The sequence below is a fragment of the Pseudopodoces humilis genome, chromosome 8 (assembly GCF_049639895.1).
Source record: "Pseudopodoces humilis isolate 2021_Gansu_Grassland_sample_001 chromosome 8, ASM4963989v1, whole genome shotgun sequence".
NCBI lineage: Eukaryota > Metazoa > Chordata > Aves > Passeriformes > Paridae > Pseudopodoces > Pseudopodoces humilis.
In genome coordinates, this window is record NC_142207.1 from 34,993,907 (window position 1) to 35,014,294 (window position 20,388).

The following is a 20,388-nucleotide window of genomic DNA, read 5'->3' on the forward strand; positions in this document are numbered from 1 at the left end:
GTCAGGGAGGATCATGAGAAGCCATGCGTGGGATGAGACCAGCTCCAAAGCTCTCTTTCAGCAGACACGGCTCTCAGAGATGTGGGAAACGTTACCTGGTCTCCATTACTCTTCAAACTCAGAAATATTTATGAAGAAGCTTTTGCTCATAATGATTGTTCCCCTTTGGGGAAATGTTGCTGAAGTTTGTGTGCACTGGCCTGTGAGAGTGGTGGTTCAAGCTGCACTATCATCATGATAGTGTCTTGTAGAGAAGGGGTGGGTTAGGGGTTTTTTGGAGGGGAAGAGTTCCTAGATTCTGGTTGGGAAGCTGGGTTCCTTTGCAGAATGCAAGGAGCCTGGGCAGTACTGAAATTAAAGCAGGCATTGTGTTGCTGTTCCCCACCTGATTCTTGGTGTGACTTTAAAATACCAAAAGTGACTTTATGATCCAGTGACATTGCTGTAAACCATTTTGCTGCAAGAGAAGCTTAAAGCCAAATCCTGTGTCTTTGTCACTTGGTGTAAAACACAGCATTGTTTTACTCTCATTTACTCCAGCTGAGGGAGGATCTGACCTGCTGATAGCTCTGGGTGGCTCAGAGGCACATTGCAGGAGGCTGGGGTGCTTTGCACGGTCAGGGTTTCTGAAGGGATTAGAGAGGCTGCTCTAGAAGGTTGGGATTATGAAGCATATCTGTATGAGGAGACTGGCAGACACTGTCTTCATGTATTTCTAATTTGATGAATGTTTAATGCTTCTTTATTGGAGCCTACACATATGTAGAGGACTTTAAGAAGGGGTTGACTTATGTCAAATAATTTATGTTTGAGCTGCTCCTTTTATATGAAATGCAGACTTTACAGAGCAAAGAGACTGTAATGAAAATATGAATTAAAGATTAGAGGTAAGCAAGTCTGAGAACACTTAGAATTAAGAAAGATGCTAACAAGTTTTCTCCTGCTTCCTTCCCTTCCCTCCACCTTTCCTACAGCTCCATCCCCTCTCCTTTGGCAGGGTGCTGCATTTCAGGGCAGCCTTCTGTCCCTCCCACATGGGTACAGCTCTGTGAAGGACAGCAGGGCAGTGATCTCAGCCTGGCTGTTACTGTGTGGTCATGCACTACCCCAGCCTGTCACTTGCCAACTCGCCCATCACTTTGGCTGGAGAGATAAAAAAGTGGGTTGAAGGTGTGTTTTTCTTCATCTCTCTCCCTGATTTGCTGGTGAAGTGCATCAGCTGGGCAGAACAAAAATGAGTGCAGTTTTGGTGGAGCCGATTGCTAGAGGGACCCTCAATTTGGTGCAGTACAGCCAGGTGAGTGTGCAAGGACACCGTGGGTGGGTGGCAGTGGTGCTGTGCGTGACAGGGTGGAGCTGTGCTGCCTGTGGCAGGTTCCTGTAGGAACGGGAGAGGCTGGGACAGTGCCATCCATCACATAATTCCCTGTTGTGCAAGGTGCTCTGCTGTCCACAAACATCAGCATCCATTTCCTTCCACCCCTCGGCCCACCCCATGGCTCTCAGCTGCCTTGCTTCGTGCTCTGGCTTTGCACAGGTGCCTTCAGCTGTCAGGGCAGGTCACCAGGCCCAGCACCAGGACACTGCTCCCGCAGCACGAGGCTTCCCTTGGCTCCATCCCCGCAGCACAGGCTGCAAAAGAGCTTGGCTGGTGCAGGGGTTCCTTTCTTGCTCTCCTTGTTTATGTTTTGAAAACCCTTCTGCAGTGTTGATCGGAATTACTGCCCAAGACTGAAGAGCTTAAGCTTGGTCATGAGCAAATAAAAGCCTGGTGGGAACGAGGAGAGGATGTTGCTTTCTTGGCTGTAGCTGGGGGGGTTGGCCTGGGTCAGTTCTTTGCAGCTCTGGCCGTGTTGGTGCAGCTCAAGGAAAGAGGAGATGCCCATGGGAACCTACCAGCACTTTGTAATGGGAAGTGGACTCCAGGATGTCCATGTTCCACTTGTACCCAATTATAATCCCCTCAAGGAACTCACTGAGGAGTTCAAAGAAAAAGGAGTCATTAGAGACCAGTACCACAATTGGTGCAAACTGTTGTAACTCATTTTACATCAGCTAAGCCACAACCTGTCCTGGTTACAAATGTCTTCTGCCAGGTAGTGCTGGTAGGGAAGCAGTTTGTTAGAATAAATGGAGCAGGAACTGATGGTCCAAAAAGAGGAGTGTTGGTGTCCTGCCCAGGGATCTGTTGAGAGCAGTGGGTCTGTTTGAAGATCAGCACACAAAGTTCTCCCCAGGCTGCCAAAGTTCCAACTTTTTTCCACTGCAGCTGCCTGAAAGTGCTTGAAGAAGATGGGAATATGTTGGTCAGAAGATGCTGACTCACTGAAACCTCCCTGGGAAAAGGGCCAATTACAGCAAACTCACTGTTTGTACGTTAAAAAGGTTTGGGGAAAAACTGGAAGTGATGAGATGACCCATTTAATGCTTTCAGAACAAACTCTGGGAGGATAAAGGGGGTGACATGGTTTTAGATCTAGATCTTTATTTTGTACTTTGGAATATTTCAGTGAGGAAGACAGAAACAAAGGGGCTTTTTGCCCTGTTGATTACTTCACACAGCCTGCTCTGATTTTTACTGAAAGCAGAAAGTGTTTGCACCTTTGACTTTCCCTCCCCAGGTGAGTGGGAGAGGAACAGGAGAAATAGCTCTGACTGTGATGGGAAATGTCCTTCCTGCTTGGATCTCCCTCTCACCTGGGTAAGTAACCAGGTCCAGGATTGACAGAAGCTGACAAGAAAAATGGAAAGGGACTATTTACAAATGTAAATTGGAGTGACAGGACAAGGGGGAATGGCTTCACACTGACAGAGAGTAGGTTCAGACCTCTGGAAGAAATTCTTCCCTGTGAGGGTGGTGAGGCCCTGGCACAGACTGCCCAGAGAAGCCGTGGCTGCCCCATCCCTGGCAGCTCTCACCACGTACAGACAGGGCTACAACACCCAGGCAGTGACTGATGCCCCCTAACACCCACCTGTGCTACAAGGAAAGCAGCAAGAGGGAATTTCTGGTTACTTTTCAAGCTGTGCCAAACAAAAAAGAAATGTATTATTACAGGCAACTTCAAACTGCAATTATTAAATTGTAAATTAAATGGGAAACTGTGATAAAAAATGAAAACCTGCCCATGATAGTAACAATTAGATATATTTGCTGTGTTTTACACAGAAACCACTTTTTGTCTTGGCTACATCATGCCCCCCCAGAGAGTAAATTCTGTGATCCAGTTCCTCAGGCTGGTTTCCTGGCTGCCTTGCTCCTAGGGAAACATCCATGTTTTGTGTGCAGCTGAGGATCTGTGCCCTCTCTCATTCAACCTAACAGCTCGACAGTGAAGGTTTCACACGCAAAAAAAGAGTCAGGGCAGTTCCTGTGCCTCTATAAGCCCCTCTTTGGACAGCTCCACCCAGACTTGAGAGACAGCCCTGCCCAAATGGTTATTTGGGTTTCCTAGTTGGAGCAGCCCCTGAAATAAAGGTGCCTACTTTTATTTACAGATTTAGCCTAACTCGTATCTATGGATCTAAAGGCTAGACGAGAGCTGCTGAAAGAGGAGTGGCCTCCACAGAAACAAACACCCAGGACTTTCCTCTCTGCTCTGTTGTGTGCAGAGCATTTTACAGTTGGCACTGCCCCTTCTCCTGTGCTTGTTCTCTCCCTCTCAGGGAAGTGCTGCCTGTGCTCTCCCTCTTGGCTTCATGTGCCCAAGCTCCTGTTCTAGCCAGGGGTTAAAGCAGCCAGACATGAGAGGAGAGGAGAGTATCAGCTGATGAAGAGCAGTGGCTTGGCAGGTTCTCATGGGGTGCTGTCAGGCACCATCAGACTGCCCAGGCTGGGCTCTTCCACCCATGGATGCACCAGAGTTCCAAAGCCCCGCCTGAAAGCTTTTCCTTGCTGGAATAGGGGTTGTCAGATGTGAAGCTGAGGCTCAAAGTGCATCAAGAAAATGTGTGGGTTTTGTTCTCCTGACTGCAGTTTGGGCACAGCGTGCCCTGGTATGGGAAGTGTTGGCACAGGGAAGTCTGCAGTAACCCAGGGATTGCATGGGCTCATTGAATGTTGGCTCTGAGGTGGGACCAACCCAATGGTTCTCATCTCTATGTGCATTAATAGGTCACAGCCATTACAGGGGGGTCAGCAAGACATCATTGACTTCCTGTTTTCCACTAATCTGTTGGGCAAAAATAATTCAATCAAATCCCCCACATAAACCCATCATGTCACAAACAGTGGTCATGCACTACCCCAGCCTGTCACTTGCCAACTCACCCATCACTTTGGCTGGAGAGATAAAAAAGTGGGTTGAAGGTGTGTTTTTCTTCATCTCTCTCCCTGATTTGCTGGTGAAGTGCATCAGCTGGGCAGAACAAAAATGAGTGCAGTTTTGGTGGAGCCGATTGCCAGAGGGACCCTCAATTTGGTGCAGTACAGCCAGGTGAGGGTGCAAGGACACCGTGGGTGGGTGGCAGTGAGGTGGAAGTGGCAGGGGCCTGGCATCTGGCAGTACCAAGTAGGAATCCTGACAAATGCCATGGGCACAGCATTCCAGAAATGTGTCCCACGTGCTGCAGTGTCTCCTCGTGCACTTCACCACACGGTGGCTGGGTTTCTGCATTTCTCAGCTGAATCAGGCTGCTGTGTCGAGGATTTCGGCAGTGCACCCCAGGAGGGGATCTCTGGGGCAGGGCAACATCCATCAGCACACACAAATCATCACAGAATGGTTTGGGTTGGAAGCATCCTTAAAAATCATCCAGTTCCATCCCCTGCCATGGGCAGGGATGCATAGCAATGTGCCACATTGCTGCTTTGACTTAAGGCAGGCAGGCAGGCCACGTGTTAGGGGTGACATTTTCCTCCTTCTAGCGTCTCCAATCTGTGCCAGACATGTATTTGTGCCCCTCATGCCATCCTGTCCCAACATTTCACAAGACCTGGCCTAATTTTTCTCCAAAAATTTGCCAGCTGAGAAATAAATAAAGATGAGAGGGTTTATTCCCTGAGTTTGGCAATCACTTCATGACCCAGGGAGGAAGGAGGCAAAGTAAGAATCAGGGAGGGGATCTGTTTCAGAGGCACTGGGGCAATGCTGTCATCAAAACACATTTCTGTGGCTTTCTTCTGGAGCTAAAACTCTGAGACAGAAAGAAACCAACAGCGTAACTTCTGCCACTGGCAGGTTTTCCTCTTCCAAGGCCAGCTGTGGTTATGTTTGGAGTGCTTTGCTCTTTGTGGCAGTTTTGGCTATTGATGCCATAGGTACAAGGGACCATCTGGAAATCTGCTGCCAGCTTTAGCAAGTGCTAACAGGGAGTTATGTTTTCTGGGCCCACGTTTGCTTGCTGGCTGCAGCAGCTCTGTGTTCAGCACATTTGGGCTCCCCCTTGTACCCCAACAAGGCAGGCTCTGGATCCAACCCTGTGTCAGGGCACACACAAAGCCTCCAAGCCTCCCCAGGAATTCCCACCCTCTTTCACATGCAGGGTTTGGAGTGGTTCTAGCTTTTGGGGTGTTGGTTTTCCCATCTTTTTTTACCTCCTGTGGCTGTTGAGCACAGCTTTTGTTTTATGTGTTCAGGAGTACAGGAGTGTGTTTCATTTTCCAGATTAGAATATGCTCAGAGGTATAATCAGGTCCTTCCACAGTATTTAATTATCCATAATTAAAGGCATCTACACAAAGCAGCAGATTTTCAAAGACTATTCCTGTGTTACACTGCTAATGAATTAAGTAATTAATTGGCATTGAAAAAATACAATAGGAAACATCAATCTTTTAAAGTAAAGCATTTTTTAGGGGTTTTACAAAATCATTAACTCATATCAGGTCAGTAGCTGTTCTAATGTCTAAATCCCCCTTCTGGCTTTAAAAAAAAAATTCTAAGGCAGAAAATGCAGGAAAAACAAGGCAGGGAATACTAGCTGAGGAATGTGGGAACACTCAGAAATGGGGAATTTTTGGAAGTCATTGTCCATCATTTTGCCACCCTGTCCCACAGTTCCTTCCCTCTGCCAGTAAGATGTGAACCAATTCCCATCACACTTGAGAAGGCAGTTTGCAGCCTCAAACCTTCCTGTGGCTGCAAGTCACATACAGTTTTCTGCTGGGTTTAGTTTGAATATCCTGCATCCCCTGATGAGTTCCCAGTGCCTCTGTGCCTCAGTTTACCCAGTGCACTTCCCTGTCCCACAGGAATGTGGGAGGATAATGAGTTGTGAGCCGTTCAGATCCTGTGGTGCCACTGAGACCAGAGGGCGAGCAAGAATTTCATCCAGGAATTAAGTAATAAAAACAGACTGCAGAGAAGGGTAACAAAGCATTTGGGAAGTTTGGGCAGGAGGGATGCAGAATCACCATCATTTTTCCACAGCCTTTCATCATTCCCAGCTGCTACCTCTCAGAATTACTGTCCTGTCCCAGCACATCAGCACAATATCACACCTGCCAGAGTATAAAGGCCCACATGTACTTTTGGTTATGCCTTTTGTGGTGACATCCAGAGTTATGGGCAAAGGAAAGAACCTTGCTTTTTTCATTGGCTGATTTCATTAAATGCAATTGTTCCCATGCTAAACCAGCACCGCTCATTTTACTTCTTGCATGGCACCATCTGAAAGCATCCTGGAAATGTCATGGATACTGTTAAACGCAGGTAGTGGAAGAGCATGGGAAGAGCAAAACCTGGGACAAAACATGGATTACAGCTGCTTCTGTAGCTACTGCAGAAATCAAGACAGATCCAAGCAGAAGTGTGTAGGGGCCTGTTTATTCCAGAAGCACCAACCTCTCCTTGTTTCTTCTATCCATCAGACCGAGGTGTGCCCGGCCTTGCAGTGCCTTGGTCTCCCCATGTGTGTCTTCAAGATCTATCCACTCCTCCTGCCCTTCCCCCCTCCTCCTGTTTCCTCAGGAGATGCAGATTTTGGCACAGCAGTGCCATGTCCTGTCTCTCTAACACCAGGTTTAATGGTTGGGGTGGGGTCAGGGAAGATGTTTTCCTCATTTTCCTTTTCTGTGCCACAGGCAGGTAATTAAATCCCCCCACATAAACTAAGAAATATTGTTCCTGCCATTGTGGTTATTCCATTTCTACAGATAATCAATCACTTGTATGGATTTGCATAGAAATGGGAGCTTTGCCACTGCAGCCCATCCTAAATTTATAGGGATGAAAACAGGCAGATCCAAAGGCTGATACTGTTAAACAGAAGATGCATCCTTTGACTGGAGGGGGAACCTTTGCTGACTTTAACTTTTAACATTAAATTCCCCTTTCACGTGGGTCTTCTACCTGCCCATGGCCATCATTTCTGTGTCCATCATCACAGAGGCCAGGAGGCTGGGGATAGTGGTGGAGACTGTGGAGGCCAGGGAGCTGGGAATGGTGGTAAAGGCAGCAGGAGATGGCTCATGCTTGAAGTCAGCAGCAGAAAACCCAACACTCAAACACAAGCCAAGAGCTGGAAGAAATGGTTTCCACAGCAGCTCCTTCCTTACCTGGAAAGTTTTATCTTTGCTTTGAAATCCCATTTCTAACACAAGCCCACACTCAAAACCACCATCAGAAAAACCTGTCACCAGGTGGGAAGTGCAAGTGAGACCGTGCTGGTGCCCTCCAAGCATCACGTTCATGCCATGATGGCAGAAGAGCCTGAGGGCATTTTTCCATCAATTGTCCCCATCCCACAGGGTTCTGCACTGCAGTGGTGCTGTTTTCCAGACAGGAGCTGGAGGCTGATCCCAAGCACGTGGTTCCCCACAGCTCAGGAAACTCCTGTTGTGCTGGGGTGGCTTTGCAGCATGCTCCACTGCTAAAGGAACAACTCAGACAAATGTATAGCAATCCTGGCTCTTCCCTCCTACATTTTTTTTTTCTCCTGTTTGATAGAAAATGAGCCCAGTCATAGTTTCAATTTCATTTATGACTGATCTGAAAAAATCCCCTCACCCCATAAAACATTGCACAGTTGTAGTGACCAAGTTAGATTCAATTCTGGCTTTATATTGAGTTGACATGAAGCCAGCTCTCTTCCATACATCATCTGTGATTGCAGTTAAGCATGAAATACTGTTTTAATTCTTACACCAAATGTGGGATTTTTTTTCTGAAGGAAAAAAAGACATAAAAATGTTAAAGTGGGCCATAAAAGTCATTATATTTTCACATGAAGCGCAACCAAGAGGCGAATAAGTTACATAAAAGCTCACAAGACCCAGGGGAAAAGTCCTGCTTGTTATTCTCTTATTGTTAACCTTTGCCTTTGAGTGGAGACACCTGGGCAGGGACCACAGGCCCGGTGCTTTGGCATCCAGGGGCTCTCTGGGCCCTTATTTCCCTAGATCAGGGTGTCCTCTCACACCTGCATGGACCAAGAGCTGTGGCTGCCTGTGCGAGCTGCTGCTCCCTGCCAGTGTCCCAGTGTCCCTGGGAGCTGCCCAGACCACTGCAGGATGAACATCCAGCCAAGCCCTTGGATGAGTTTGTTTCTTGGCATCCCAGTTCCTTCCTTGGGAAGTATTGGCTACAAGGGCACAGTCACTGGGACACACATTGTTCCATTGCTGCTCCTGGCACCTGAGCCAGTGAGGTGAGGGCAGCACAAACACCACAGCACAATATGCATGCATTTGTATTTGTTTTTTCCTTCACTTAAAGGTTTAGTGTCTGGAAGGTCCAACTTTTCCTCTCTTTGGCTGTTGATTTTACTGGTAACATTGTTAGCTGATGCAATAGTTTAATGGTAGTTCTATTAATTGATTCCCTTTAAATTAATCTGTTTGATACCGACTCAAAAAACCCCACCTCACCTCATGCTATGATTGAACCATTAAAAACATGAATATGCCTTCAGTGCTGTTGGAATGCATTTTGGGAAGTATGTATTTGGACAGCTAAGCCTGTTACTTATGTGAAAGGTTAAAATTACCTCAGAGTAGCTTTCATTGCCCACAATTACAACCTACCTGGTTTTTTTTAAAAAAATAAAAATAAAAAAAATCTATAGTATTCTCCCAAAGCTTTATGCTGTCTGCAAAAAATTTTTTAAGAGCTAATCCTGTTTGTTTTCTCAGGTAAAGTTGAAATACACATTTCTCCCTTAATAGGTGGTTACTGCTGGCTTTGAGGTGTTACAGTTTTTCTTCTCCAGCCCAGAGTGTGCGCAGTAAAGCCTGGTTCAGAAAATCTGCTTTGGATGCACAGCTCCTGCCTATGCAATGCTGGTCCCTTTTCCTTTGCAGGTTTTTTTACCATACACTAAACTTTTCAGTGCTGATCAAGGTATTTGCACACATAGATCCTTTTCAAATGAAGAGGAATTTGGTATATAAATCCCATAGGTGACTTTGAAAACGCCAACCTGCATTTTACACTAAAAGGAGGGGGGAAAACCCTGGATTTACAGACGTGTCTGAAGCACTGGGAGTTGCTCTTCTGCTGTCTGGGAGCTGATCCATGTGCTGGCTCTTCCAGCCAGGTGAAACCTCCTCGGTTTCACTTCAAGGGTGCCCCTGTTGGGGTGTATGAGTCAGCAGAGTGAATAAGGTTATATAATAAAGGGTTATGAATTCGATGCCTATTAATTTGCACTGCAGCAATGCCTAACCCTGCTGGCAGCATTCCCTAACCCATAACTGGGCTAGAAACCCAGTCAAACGGGCAGACTGGGGCTGGAGGCTTTGCAGGGAGCTCAAAGTGCACTTGGATATGCTCCCAACTTTGATTTTGGTGCACTTGGGATCGGAAACAGAGGGGCTGTGTGCACAGGATTGAGGGAAATGTCCATATGGGGAGGTAGCTGTGGGTGCCTAACTAAAGCAGTGGGAAGTGTACTCCTTGCATTATTTTCTTTAGTGTGCCCAGATCATGAGCTTTGCTCCACCATCTCCAAGCTGCCTTCCTTGAGTGAGCTGTGCCAAAGGTCTGACCCAGAGCTCTGCTGCCCTGGTGCAGACAGTGCCCAGAGAAGCACGGGTTGGACATGACCATCCAGAAACCATCAGACACTGGAAGCTGTGACTGCTCCATCCCTGGAAGTGTCCATGGTCAGGCTGGCTGGGGCTTGGAGCAGCTTGGTCCAGCAGAGCTATCCCTGCCCATGGCAGAGGGTAGAGGTGGATGAGCTTTAAGGTCCTTTCCAGCCAAAACCATTCTGGGATTCTGTGCTCAGCCTTGGGCTTGGTCCCCTGCTGTCCAGCTCATCCCACAAGCACGGCAGATGAAGAGTGCAGTGGGGCTCCACTATTTTCAGCTGGTGCATTTTAGCTGTGGAAGGGACACTGTCTTCATTTGTCTTGGTGAGGGATGGTGTCCAGCATGTCCGTGGAGATGGGAGCCCATGGACGTCACCGCTGCCAAACAGACGCCTTTTAAATTGCACCCATAGATCTTCCCTGCACCAAAACGTCCCTGCTCCAGTATTTAGTGATGCCTGAAGTTACGTCTCCACATCAAATTAAGTAACTGTGCTATCAATAAGGAGGAGTAATGTGGTGTATTCCCTTCTGGATGTCTCCCTGTCCCTCATTTGTTTGCTGCTACTGATTAAGATGGATAAGGAGCCATCAGTATTTTTCTAACTGCAGTGCAAAGCAGTGAGGCCTAAATCAGTCTCTGTCACTGGGTGCCAGCTCACAATTTAGGGAACCTGAGCGGGGCCCCTGCATTCACTGGGCTCCAAGGCAGCAGAGACTTGGGACTGTCTGAGCAAAGCCTGGATGATGCGACCATCTCGGTGTGTGGAGAGGCAGGAGGGGATGTGGGGCCACCAGGAGGTCCCTTTCAGGCATCTTCAGGCACCCAGTAATGTGAATTATGGCTGGAAAAATCTCTCCTGTAAATAGGCAGTACGTGGGAAGGGCTGTTAACACTGTCTTGTGAGCAGTGAAAAATGCAGGAAAGATGGAAAAGAGCTGCAGATCAGCTTCAGAGGAGAGCAATTCTTTGGGGCAGTGGTGCGCACGATTGAAAGCTCATGGATATCTAGAAGGTACCTCCAGATGACTCCAGGAGCTGTTAGCCAGAGCCAGCAGGGTTTGACAACAAATGAAAACAGAAAAGGCTCTGATTTTGCAACATTTTATAGAACAGAGTGAAACTGAGAGCATTTATTGGAGGTGCCATCTCTCCCTGGGTGTCTGGACAGGGCAGCAGAGGGAGAGTGAAGCTTCCATCTTGGGGTCACCTTGAGGAGGAGACACTTCTTACCACAGCTGGGAGCCACGGAGAGACAGGACAAGGGGGAATGGGGTTAAACTGACAGAGGCCAAGACTTCCTTTTGGGATTTTAAAGTATCAACAACAATCCAAAAACGGGGAATAGAGCAATTCCTGAGCTTTTGAATGGCTTGGAAGGGTGCTGGGGCCACCACTGGCTCACTGGAGGGAAGTTTAATTTGTGTCACTCAGGCTGGCATGGGTTGGTAGATTCAGTTCTTGGAGCCTCCTGAAAATGGAGCAGAATACAGATTTTATTGAAGGAGAGAGGATGCATTGATGCAGTCTCTGCATCACAGGAGAGCTCACTGCTGCCTGAGAGTGTAAGCAGGCTGAGAAGAAGCGTCCAGACTTGATGGTGATCGGGATGATGACCTGAAGCAGTTCCATTTCCAACCCTGCAGGAGTCTCTGTGCAGGTTGAGTGGTTGGGTGATGACGGACTTTGGAGTCCAGGGGGTTCTTTTCTCCTGGTCTTTGTACTGGGAGGAGCTGTGTCCTCTGTAGCCTGAAGGACATGGCCATCACCTGCAGGAGCAGGGATCAGAGCCAGGTGTTACTGGGGTGGGAACTCACTGCCCCACATCCTGGGATCATGGCAGCTCTGTTCCCAGGCTTCAGCCATGCTCTGAGCCAGGATCTCCAGCTCTGGCCTCCTTCTAACACAAGAAAGCTCAAGGGTTGTTTTCTTTGGGTGGGGTTTTCAGCTGCCCCTGCAGAGAATCACCAAATTTAATTTTCAGCAAGGCAAAGCTCAGCATCACCAGCTGATTTCTTTATGTCTCACCTCTGGCTTTGCCCACTGCCCCCTCCTTCCCCGAGAGAGAGGGCCTGGTACTCTACATACCAGGCAGTGGAAACAAGACTTCTTCCCTCCCCAACTCCTTTATTAAAGCAGCAAATTGAGCTCTTTTCTTGCAATCTGAAGTGATCACATAAATAGCATTGGCAGAGCTAAATGAACATTTGAAAAGATCCTGCAGGATCAGCAGAGAGGAGTGGTGTTAACCTCCAGAAACTGAGGCCATCATTAAAAACAAGATGCTGCTTTTCCTTCCCTTCTGAGCACAGAGTTCAGCCCGGACATGGAAAAATTCCCAAGATGCAGGCAAGAGCAATTTCTTTTCTCTGTGACAGAGCCTGAGGATTCTGCTGTGTTTTTCCTCTTTTTCTGTTGGAGATCCATGAGCATCCTTGTGTGGATTCCAAGTGTCATCCTCATTTGGTCGCTGCTTTGAAAGGAGTTGTTTCAGCGCCAGACACCAGTGCTGGAGACTGCACGGCTTGTGGTGTGGGATGGTCACAGTGAAGCCTGGGAGAAGCCTGGGAGAAGCCTGGGAGAAGCCTGGGAGAAGCCTGGGAGAAGCCTGTTTTGTGGAGACATGCAGAGGAAAACCTGCCTTCACACTGCCAACAGCAAACCCCCATGCCCAGTTGTGTTCATGGTTGAGCTCCAAAAGCAAAGTCATCGAGCTTCATTCAGCCACTCATGTTTCAGGATGTATCCATTCCTAAATACTGTCAGGAAACACCAGTTTTCCATTTATCCCTTGCAACTTCAATTGTGGGACACACCACTTGGGACCCTGAGGGATGGCTGCTGAATTGAGCTGCTGTTTAACAGCTGTCTTAACTAGGCAGATAAGCAAAGCCATCAGCACTTCTCCCCTTGATGGAATCCATTGACTGAATAAGCTAAAATCTCTTGGAGTAAGTTTTATTATTTCCTAAAGGGATGGGGAGGCTCTCAAAGAACATATTTTACTGAGGGGAAACTACCACTCTTGCTGGAAGCAGAGGTTGCACAAGGAGAAGTTCTGGTGGAGATGAGCTTTGTCTGGGGTAAGATGCTATTCAGGGCACATCTGAATATCACAGTTGGCCTGAAGTGATCTGTGCTTGCTGTTTGATTAACATTTGATTTCCTTTTATTGCTTCTCTGCACACACAAAGCTAAATTCAGAGCTGCTGAAAGCCAGGGGCAGAGCTGCAGAGTTCAGTAAAACCCATCTGAGGAGTCACAGGGAGCTGGGGGGACGCTGCTGTTGGCACCGAGTGGCTCCAAGGCATCAGCTCATGGTGTTGGAGAGAGCCTGGCCCCCGAATTCCCTCTGGAACAGGGGTGCAGTGCAGCAGGGTCATCACCCAAGCACCTGATCTTCAGCAGATGGTTGCAGAATTTTCCATCATTCTCCCCAAATAACAAACCAAATATGATTTTTTTACATCTCTCCCATCAAACCAGCATCTGAATGTCCCTAATACATCTCCATAAAAATCTTCACAGCTGTTCTAGCAAACAGCCTGGAGTGCTGCAGGCTTTTATGAGTATTAACTACGTTAAGCAAAGCAAATCTTACTATTGCACTGTCTGTGGGAGCAGCAAACTTCTCCCATCAGTCTCCCTAAGCAAGGAAGAAGGGTGATTAGTGTCCTGTTATCATCACAGTCGTGGTTTAAGATGCTTTTACCAAGAGCAGGATGACAGCCCTTGCCCAAAGCAGCTTCTTGTTTTGCTGCTGTTATCATAAGTAACCTGATGTGTTTGACATGTCATCAAATATTTCTGAGTAGTGTCGTCCTTAGAATAATAATTAAAACCCCATACTGCTGTTGTGTGTCATTCTCTGTTTCGGCATTGATTTGGCAGACCTTGGTCTCATCCCGTTCCTCCTCAGCAGCGCTGGGTTGAGACCCTGAGCTTTTGAAATATTGGGAGGGAAAAAGAATATTAGAGAATTTAAAAGAGTCTGTTGAGCTCTGCTGCAGAGAAAATAAAAAGACTTGATTTCTTGCTGTGGACTCTTGGTTGTGGCTTTAAAGGCTGCAGCACCTCCAAGGCCCGTGGCACTTGCAGATCCCCAGGTGCTGGAGGTTATCTCCACCACTGGCTGCTCTATAAATCCCAAAAGTTCTGGAAAACTCCCTGGTGACTTGTGCCATGGCACAGAAAATTCTGCTTATGGCTGGAGCATATTTTCACCTAACCTGCAGCAGTGCAGAGTCCCTCTCCGAGTGCCTCTTTCTCATGCCTTCACCACGGCTGCCATGCTCGCTGCATCCCAGTTTGGACAAACAGGATCCAGTTTTCCAGTCTGAAGGTGGGAGAAGTTGAAATGGGAAAATAAAAAATAAAAAAGTGGAGGAGGGGAGGCTGGCTGATAGTGATTGTGCTGTAAAACTGGATTTCAGGCAATGGGGATTTAAGTTGAATTATCACAAATGCAGTGTGGAAATTTTGCCTTCCGTTAGGAATCCATGTCTCTGTAAGGGATGGGGATAGCAGCAGGAGAGAGAGGATGCAATAAAGCTCCGTCCAGCTCACTGTGCTGAGCAAAAGAAGCCATTTCACTCAGGCAATGCAGAGAGGGCTATTTTGAGAGAGCGCTGGGAAAGAAAAGGCCCAGAGCAGTGGCAGTGTTGGCCCAAATTAAAAGTAGTAAAGTCTATCAGGAGAGAGGCAGAACATCCCACAGGAGGGCAGATGGCAGTGGAGCCCCGGGTCACATTTGCCTCCATTTTGCCAAAAGCCAAGAAGAAAGAAAACAAACCCAATTGCTGTGATTTTTCCCTCAGTTCAGCCTCTGACAACAGCTCGTTCCTTGGGTGTGCCCAGGTGTCCCTGGCCCTCCCAGGGATGCTCGGTGCTGCTCCAGCCAGGCCTGGTTTGGCAGTCCCTGTGATTTATCCAGCAGGGCTGGCATTTCCCCCTTTGCCTTACCCAGCCCCTCTGGGGCAGGAGCAGTATCCCAAGGATTTTCTGTTAGACACAGAGATGCTTGCCAGGTCCTTCCAGGCTCAACAGGTGCCAGGGATCAGAGGGGCAGATCATTAGTGTTTAATTACAGAGGGGCAGATCATTAGCATTTAATTACAGATTTGCAGAGTTGTCCCTTGGCCGGGGCAGGGACGTTGCTGTGATGCTGTCCCCAGAATAAGGGATCCCTTCTCCAGTGGGGACCTGAGAGGCGCAGGTGATGTTTTTAGCACATCCCCCTCATCCATCTCCTCTTTTCTTCAGTCTGCTTTCTGCTCCTCCCTGTCCTAGGGCATTAATGAGGGGTATTTACTGATTATTTTATTTCCACATGGCCCCCTGGGGAAGCTCAGGAGGGAGAAGAGACCTGGGGCTGCTGCTGGGAGGAGGAAGGGCAGTCAAGGAAGGGACAGATAAGCAGGATGAAAGAAAATTAAGCTTTTTCCCAGTTTGGCAGCACCACATCAGCCAGTCCCAACACCATCACCCTTGGGTGACCATGATCCCTGCACCACTGGGGTGCCAGAGTCCCATGAGGGAGGTGTTGGGACCCCAGAGTCTATCTGGGAGGTAAAGCTGACTCACCTGTGAGTGAGCAAACCTGCTGGCTTCCCTCACTGCCAGCCTCCCACCTGTTCCCAGCCTGCAGAATGGGCTGGCAGTGCTGTAAATCCAGAAAAAGCTGTGTCTGGAGACATGTGTGGGTGTGGAGGCAGCACTGGCCTCTCAAATGTGGTGCTTAATAGGCAGGGCAACGAGAGGGAAGATGATCTTTCCCTTCCCTTGCCACTTTAATCACCAGAGGAAGATTTTTGTTTCTATTACAATGAAAAGGAGTTATTTTGCTCTGGGAGTGCAGAGCAGGCTGTTGTGTGGAGGCTGCTCACCCTGGGCATCCCAGACATCGACAGGCACTCAGAGCATCCCACTAACGTGCCATCCCAGGCACTGATTCCAGCTTCAGATACAGCTAGCTGCACTTACTGGAATTTCCATGGCATTTGAACCCTGGACATTTATCAGCAGCAAATGACCTGACAGTGATGCCCACGCTGGGTCTAACACACCCCCACCCACGAGGCTCCAGGAAACGGGGAATTAAACCAGTGGTGAAGAGCACAGGCAGTGGCACAGCCAGCACAGGGACTCAAAGGCTCTGGGAAAGTCTGACAACTTCAGTGGTTGCCAGAGGTGTTGCAATCACAGCCTTTCCAACCAGGATGGTGTCTTCCAGACAGATGTCAGTTTGGGAAATCTTGAGCTCGTGACCAAAACAGACTTTTTCACGATACCTTTAACCTCATGCCTGCAAGGAAAAACACAGATACCATGTGTGCATTTGTAGAGTTTTGCTGTTCTGTTCATGCTCTTGGCTGGTAGCTCCTGGCTTTAAAGTTCTTTGCAGTTTGTAGTGGCTGAGGGTTGGAGGGGCTCTTTGGAGCTGGTCCAGCTCAAAGCCCAGCTCACAGCAGCCTTTAAACATCCCTACTCACAGGGCTCCTGCAGTGCCTGCAGCTCTGTCACCGGTGCTCTGGCTCAGCAAGTGCAGTGGAATCTGTTTGGAGTAAAAGCCGGCTCCTTCCTGGAGTCCTGATGGAATTCACATGCTGGCTCAGCCAAGGACGAGGCAGTGCTGCAGTCTGCCTTCCCAGGGCCTGCCCATGGAGAAGCAGCAGCCCTGGGGAACACTTTGTCACCCCAAATTCTGTGCAGGAGCCATCCAAGGCATCTTTCTCCAGCCTGATGAAGATGGATGTGAAATGTTGCTGTAGAGCTGTGTTTGAAGGGGCCTTTAATGAAGCTGGGAGGGTGTTGAAACACAAGTAACACTCAGACACCCTGAATTGACTGGATAAGCCCAGGCCTGCCAGAACTTGTGGCTTGTTCAACAAAGGGTCCTGAGGAGCACCTCAGTGAAGTCAGGGCACTCATAAATAGCTCTCTGAGACTATAAAACATGGGACCCTGGCACAGGGCTGGCTATAGCTCAGCCTGTAACCCTCATAAGAGACCCTGCTTCCCTTTCCCAGCCTTAAGCCCAAGACTTAAGGAACAACTTGCCCATAATTTCATGTCTGTACGTGCTCTCACCTTTGGAATGCACCTCATGCACTGGAGACATAGATTAAAACTGGTGGCCAGTCAAGGAATGACATTTCAGAGCAGCACTCGAGCTACAAAACACTTTTCAAATGTCTTTACACTTCCCCTATGCCACCAGTGTGACTGCCTTGAATTTTTTGTGTGTGCTGCTGGCTCTGACATTAATTCCTGGCACTAGGCAGTGCAGGAGTAAGAGGGGAAGAGAAGAGAGCTTGCAGAGGGACAGATGGGAAATGGATATTTGTGGGGCTTTTATGAGGAGGAGGAGGAAGGGCTTTAAGATCCCTTCCAACCCAACCATTCCATGACTAGGAAATAAGATCTTTGCTGATTTGCTGCTCAGCTTTGATATTGTGGGAAAAAAAAAAAAAAAAAGACTCAAAGAAATAATAAGCAGATTAAAGGAATTATCCTTGAGGAAAAATACCCAGATTTTTATCAGAAAGTTATTTTAGAGGTGATGCAATAAATAATTTTTGGTTAATAGCTCCAAGCTGGTGAGGGTCCTTGGGGTTACCTGGTGTTGGAGCATGGCTGCCAGTGGCTGTAGGGGATGGATTGGCTCTGGTCCCTGCAGGCTCAACAGGCTGGAGCAGTGAAGGCTGAGCTGTGTCCTCATGGTCTTGTCCATCCTGCAGCCAAAATTTAAGGAGAAAGAAGTACTGAATTAGTGGTCAGCTGAGTAGAAAAAGCTGAGTGCCAATGCCATTTGTTCCTGGGGCTGGGTACAGAAACAGAGAGGAAAGTTTCAAGGCCTTTTATTTTCCCTTCAGTGCCCGAAGGCGACCAGAAAATGAGAGAAGGGATTGCTGCGGGTGCAAGGCTCGGTACCCACATGGCCAGAGCACAGCAAGGGGCTGGCGCTGGGTCCCTGCCTGTCCCAGGCTTAGAGCAGAGCTGCTGCCCCCAGCCCAAACACGGAGTGTTTATCCTGTTATCCTCGTGTGTTTCCGCAGGTCCCAACTGCTTTGCGGGCACCACGATAATCCCCGCGGGCATCGAGGTGAAGGTGGACGACTGCAACATATGCCACTGCCACAACGGGGACTGGTGGAAGCCGGCACAGTGCTCCAAGCGCGAGTGCCAGGGCAAGCAGGCTCTGTAGCAGCGCCCCCGGCCAACAACCCGCTCATGGTGATGGTGATGATGGTGATGACGGTGATGATGGTGATGATGGTGATGAAGGAACGGCTTCGACCTCCCGCCGGCTGCAGCAGGGTCAGCAGCAAGCCCTGCGAGGGTGCCACACGAGCAGAGATCGGTAGCTGCGGGGAAGGAAGGGTGTCCCCTGCAGCTCCTGTCCCGCTTTACACACTCCGTAGCCGGTGTGCAGGTGTGTGCTGTGCTGTGGGAATCACCAGGGCTCGCTAGGGACGCGCTGCTGGGACTGGGGAGGACAGCAGGAAAACAGCCCTCGCACCTTCCCGGCCCGGTGATGCCTCCGAGGTGCCAATCCATTCACTGCTCTCACTTTCAACAGTGTGGATCATGGGGTTTTTCACATTTATTTATTTGAAGGTTTTTTGCTATTGTGATGAATTTTTTTTAAGTCTCTTCCTAAGCTGGGATCGTCGGGACAATACAGCTGTGAGTGGAGCAATAGATGGAGCATTTTTATTGTCTGTAAGCGCAGGTGGCACTAAGGACAGGAGAGAGGCAGAAATTAAAAGGGATTGGGGGGGTGGGGGGTGGTAAAAAAAACCCAACTGGAATGTAACCTGCAGCAGGACTGAGGTAGATGCACAGGTATAGACCGGACAGCCAAGACACGAAGCTGTATCTGTGTTACACTTTCTCCACTGAGTGGGGACAATAAAGTCGAAGACACCTACACAGTCACCGTGCCCTTGATGGGAGCAGAGCCCACAGCAGCTGCATGGGCAGCCAACCACAAGGTGCTCCACGAAAGCAACATCTTCCCTGGCTTGTCTGGGTGGGATTCCTGGCTGGAGCATCAGTGGGGGAGCAGAGGGAAGAGGATCCCACCTGTTCCTGGTTCCTGGGCTGAGCATGTGCTCACCTGCCTTGTGCCATCCTGAGGCTGCTCTCGCTGGAGCCAAGGGCAGTGTTTCATTGCCTTCAGCGACAGCAGGTCACAATTTACATATGGGATCACCCCACTCTGGAGGTTTCCAGGAATGTCCCACAGCTGTGGCAGCACTAACCTGGCTCAGCTGGCAGGTAAGACCCTTTGCTACAGTGGGAGGGAGCTGCCCTGGCTCTCCTTGGGAGCGTCCACAGTGCCAGGGATAAAGCAAGCCGTGGTGCAGCAGGGCTGGGCTGGGCTCCTGGGAAGGTTCCCTGGGGAAAGCAGCTGCTTTCTGTGCCTGCCTGCCAGGAGCAGAGGTCCCCAGCAGCAAGGGGTCCCCATCGGGCTTTCCAGCACTGGGACCTTCTGCTTTCTCAGGCTGCAGCCTCCAGGCGATTCTGTGAGAGAAAAGCCACCAATGGCATCTCCCTGGCCTGAGGCCTGCCCAGCTGAGCACAGGGGCCTTTCCCATCACTGTCCACGCTTGGTTCTCTGCTTTTTGGTCAGTGCCATGGGGGTGGTGGTGCTTACTTTGTTCAGAGTTCAGACTCCAGTCCAGCACCTGCTCTCGACAGTGACAGCAGCAAATCCTCCCCACAGCATCCTCACCGAAGCAGATCAGCACATCAGGCTCCGTTTATACACACTTTTGCCTTTATACTTTTATTTCTTCCCCATTTTGGTGTTTTCCTGGAGGGCAGGGGTGGGAGGAGCACTTAGCACGGCAACTGCTGTCCTGTGGCTGAGCACTGGCTCCCTGCAGGAGCTGGTACCATTTGAGACGTTGATGCCACATTTCCTTGTAAGCTGTTGCCTGTCAATGACTATCCAGTTTCAAAACTTTCAAACAATAGTGTGCCTGAAACTAGTGAGAGAAAAAAAAAAAATCTGTACAAATGGGAGGGAGGGGTCCTAGAAATAATATTTGATGTGTAAAAGAGTATATTATTAAAAAATTATTTTGTTAAATATAAAAGTGTGTGAACCAGCAAAAAAAAAAACCCCAGAATTATATATTTGTGGTGTATTTTACTCTGCTAATCATCAGCCATGAGAACCCCATGGATGGGATGGGTTGCTCAGGAAATGTCTCAGCAGTAACTCAGGAAACCAGTTTTGCTTTGCCAAACCAGGATTGCAGTTTGTGGAACTGCCGTGAACCAACACAGCTCCCAGGCTCTCACTTTAACCCCCATCTGCTTTTTTATTACCTTCACTGGTGCCATTTTATATTTTAAGCCATTTCCTGAACATGGAAATTTGCTTTCAGTTCACAAACTCCAT

General features: G+C 48.7%; 1 protein-coding gene across 2 annotated transcripts in view; it reads left to right on the forward strand.

Moving 5' to 3' along the window:
• VWC2L (von Willebrand factor C domain containing 2 like) overlaps positions 1–20,088 on the forward strand; it is a 45,688-nt gene extending 25,600 nt beyond the window's left edge. For both annotated transcript variants that reach the window (XM_005528885.3, XM_088059293.1), the window contains exon 4: positions 18,032–20,088. In XM_005528885.3, coding sequence (XP_005528942.1) covers positions 18,032–18,180 — 149 coding nt within the window. In that variant the 3' untranslated portion in view covers positions 18,181–20,088. The remainder of the gene's footprint in view (positions 1–18,031) is intronic.
• Positions 20,089–20,388: the final 300 nt, after the last annotated feature.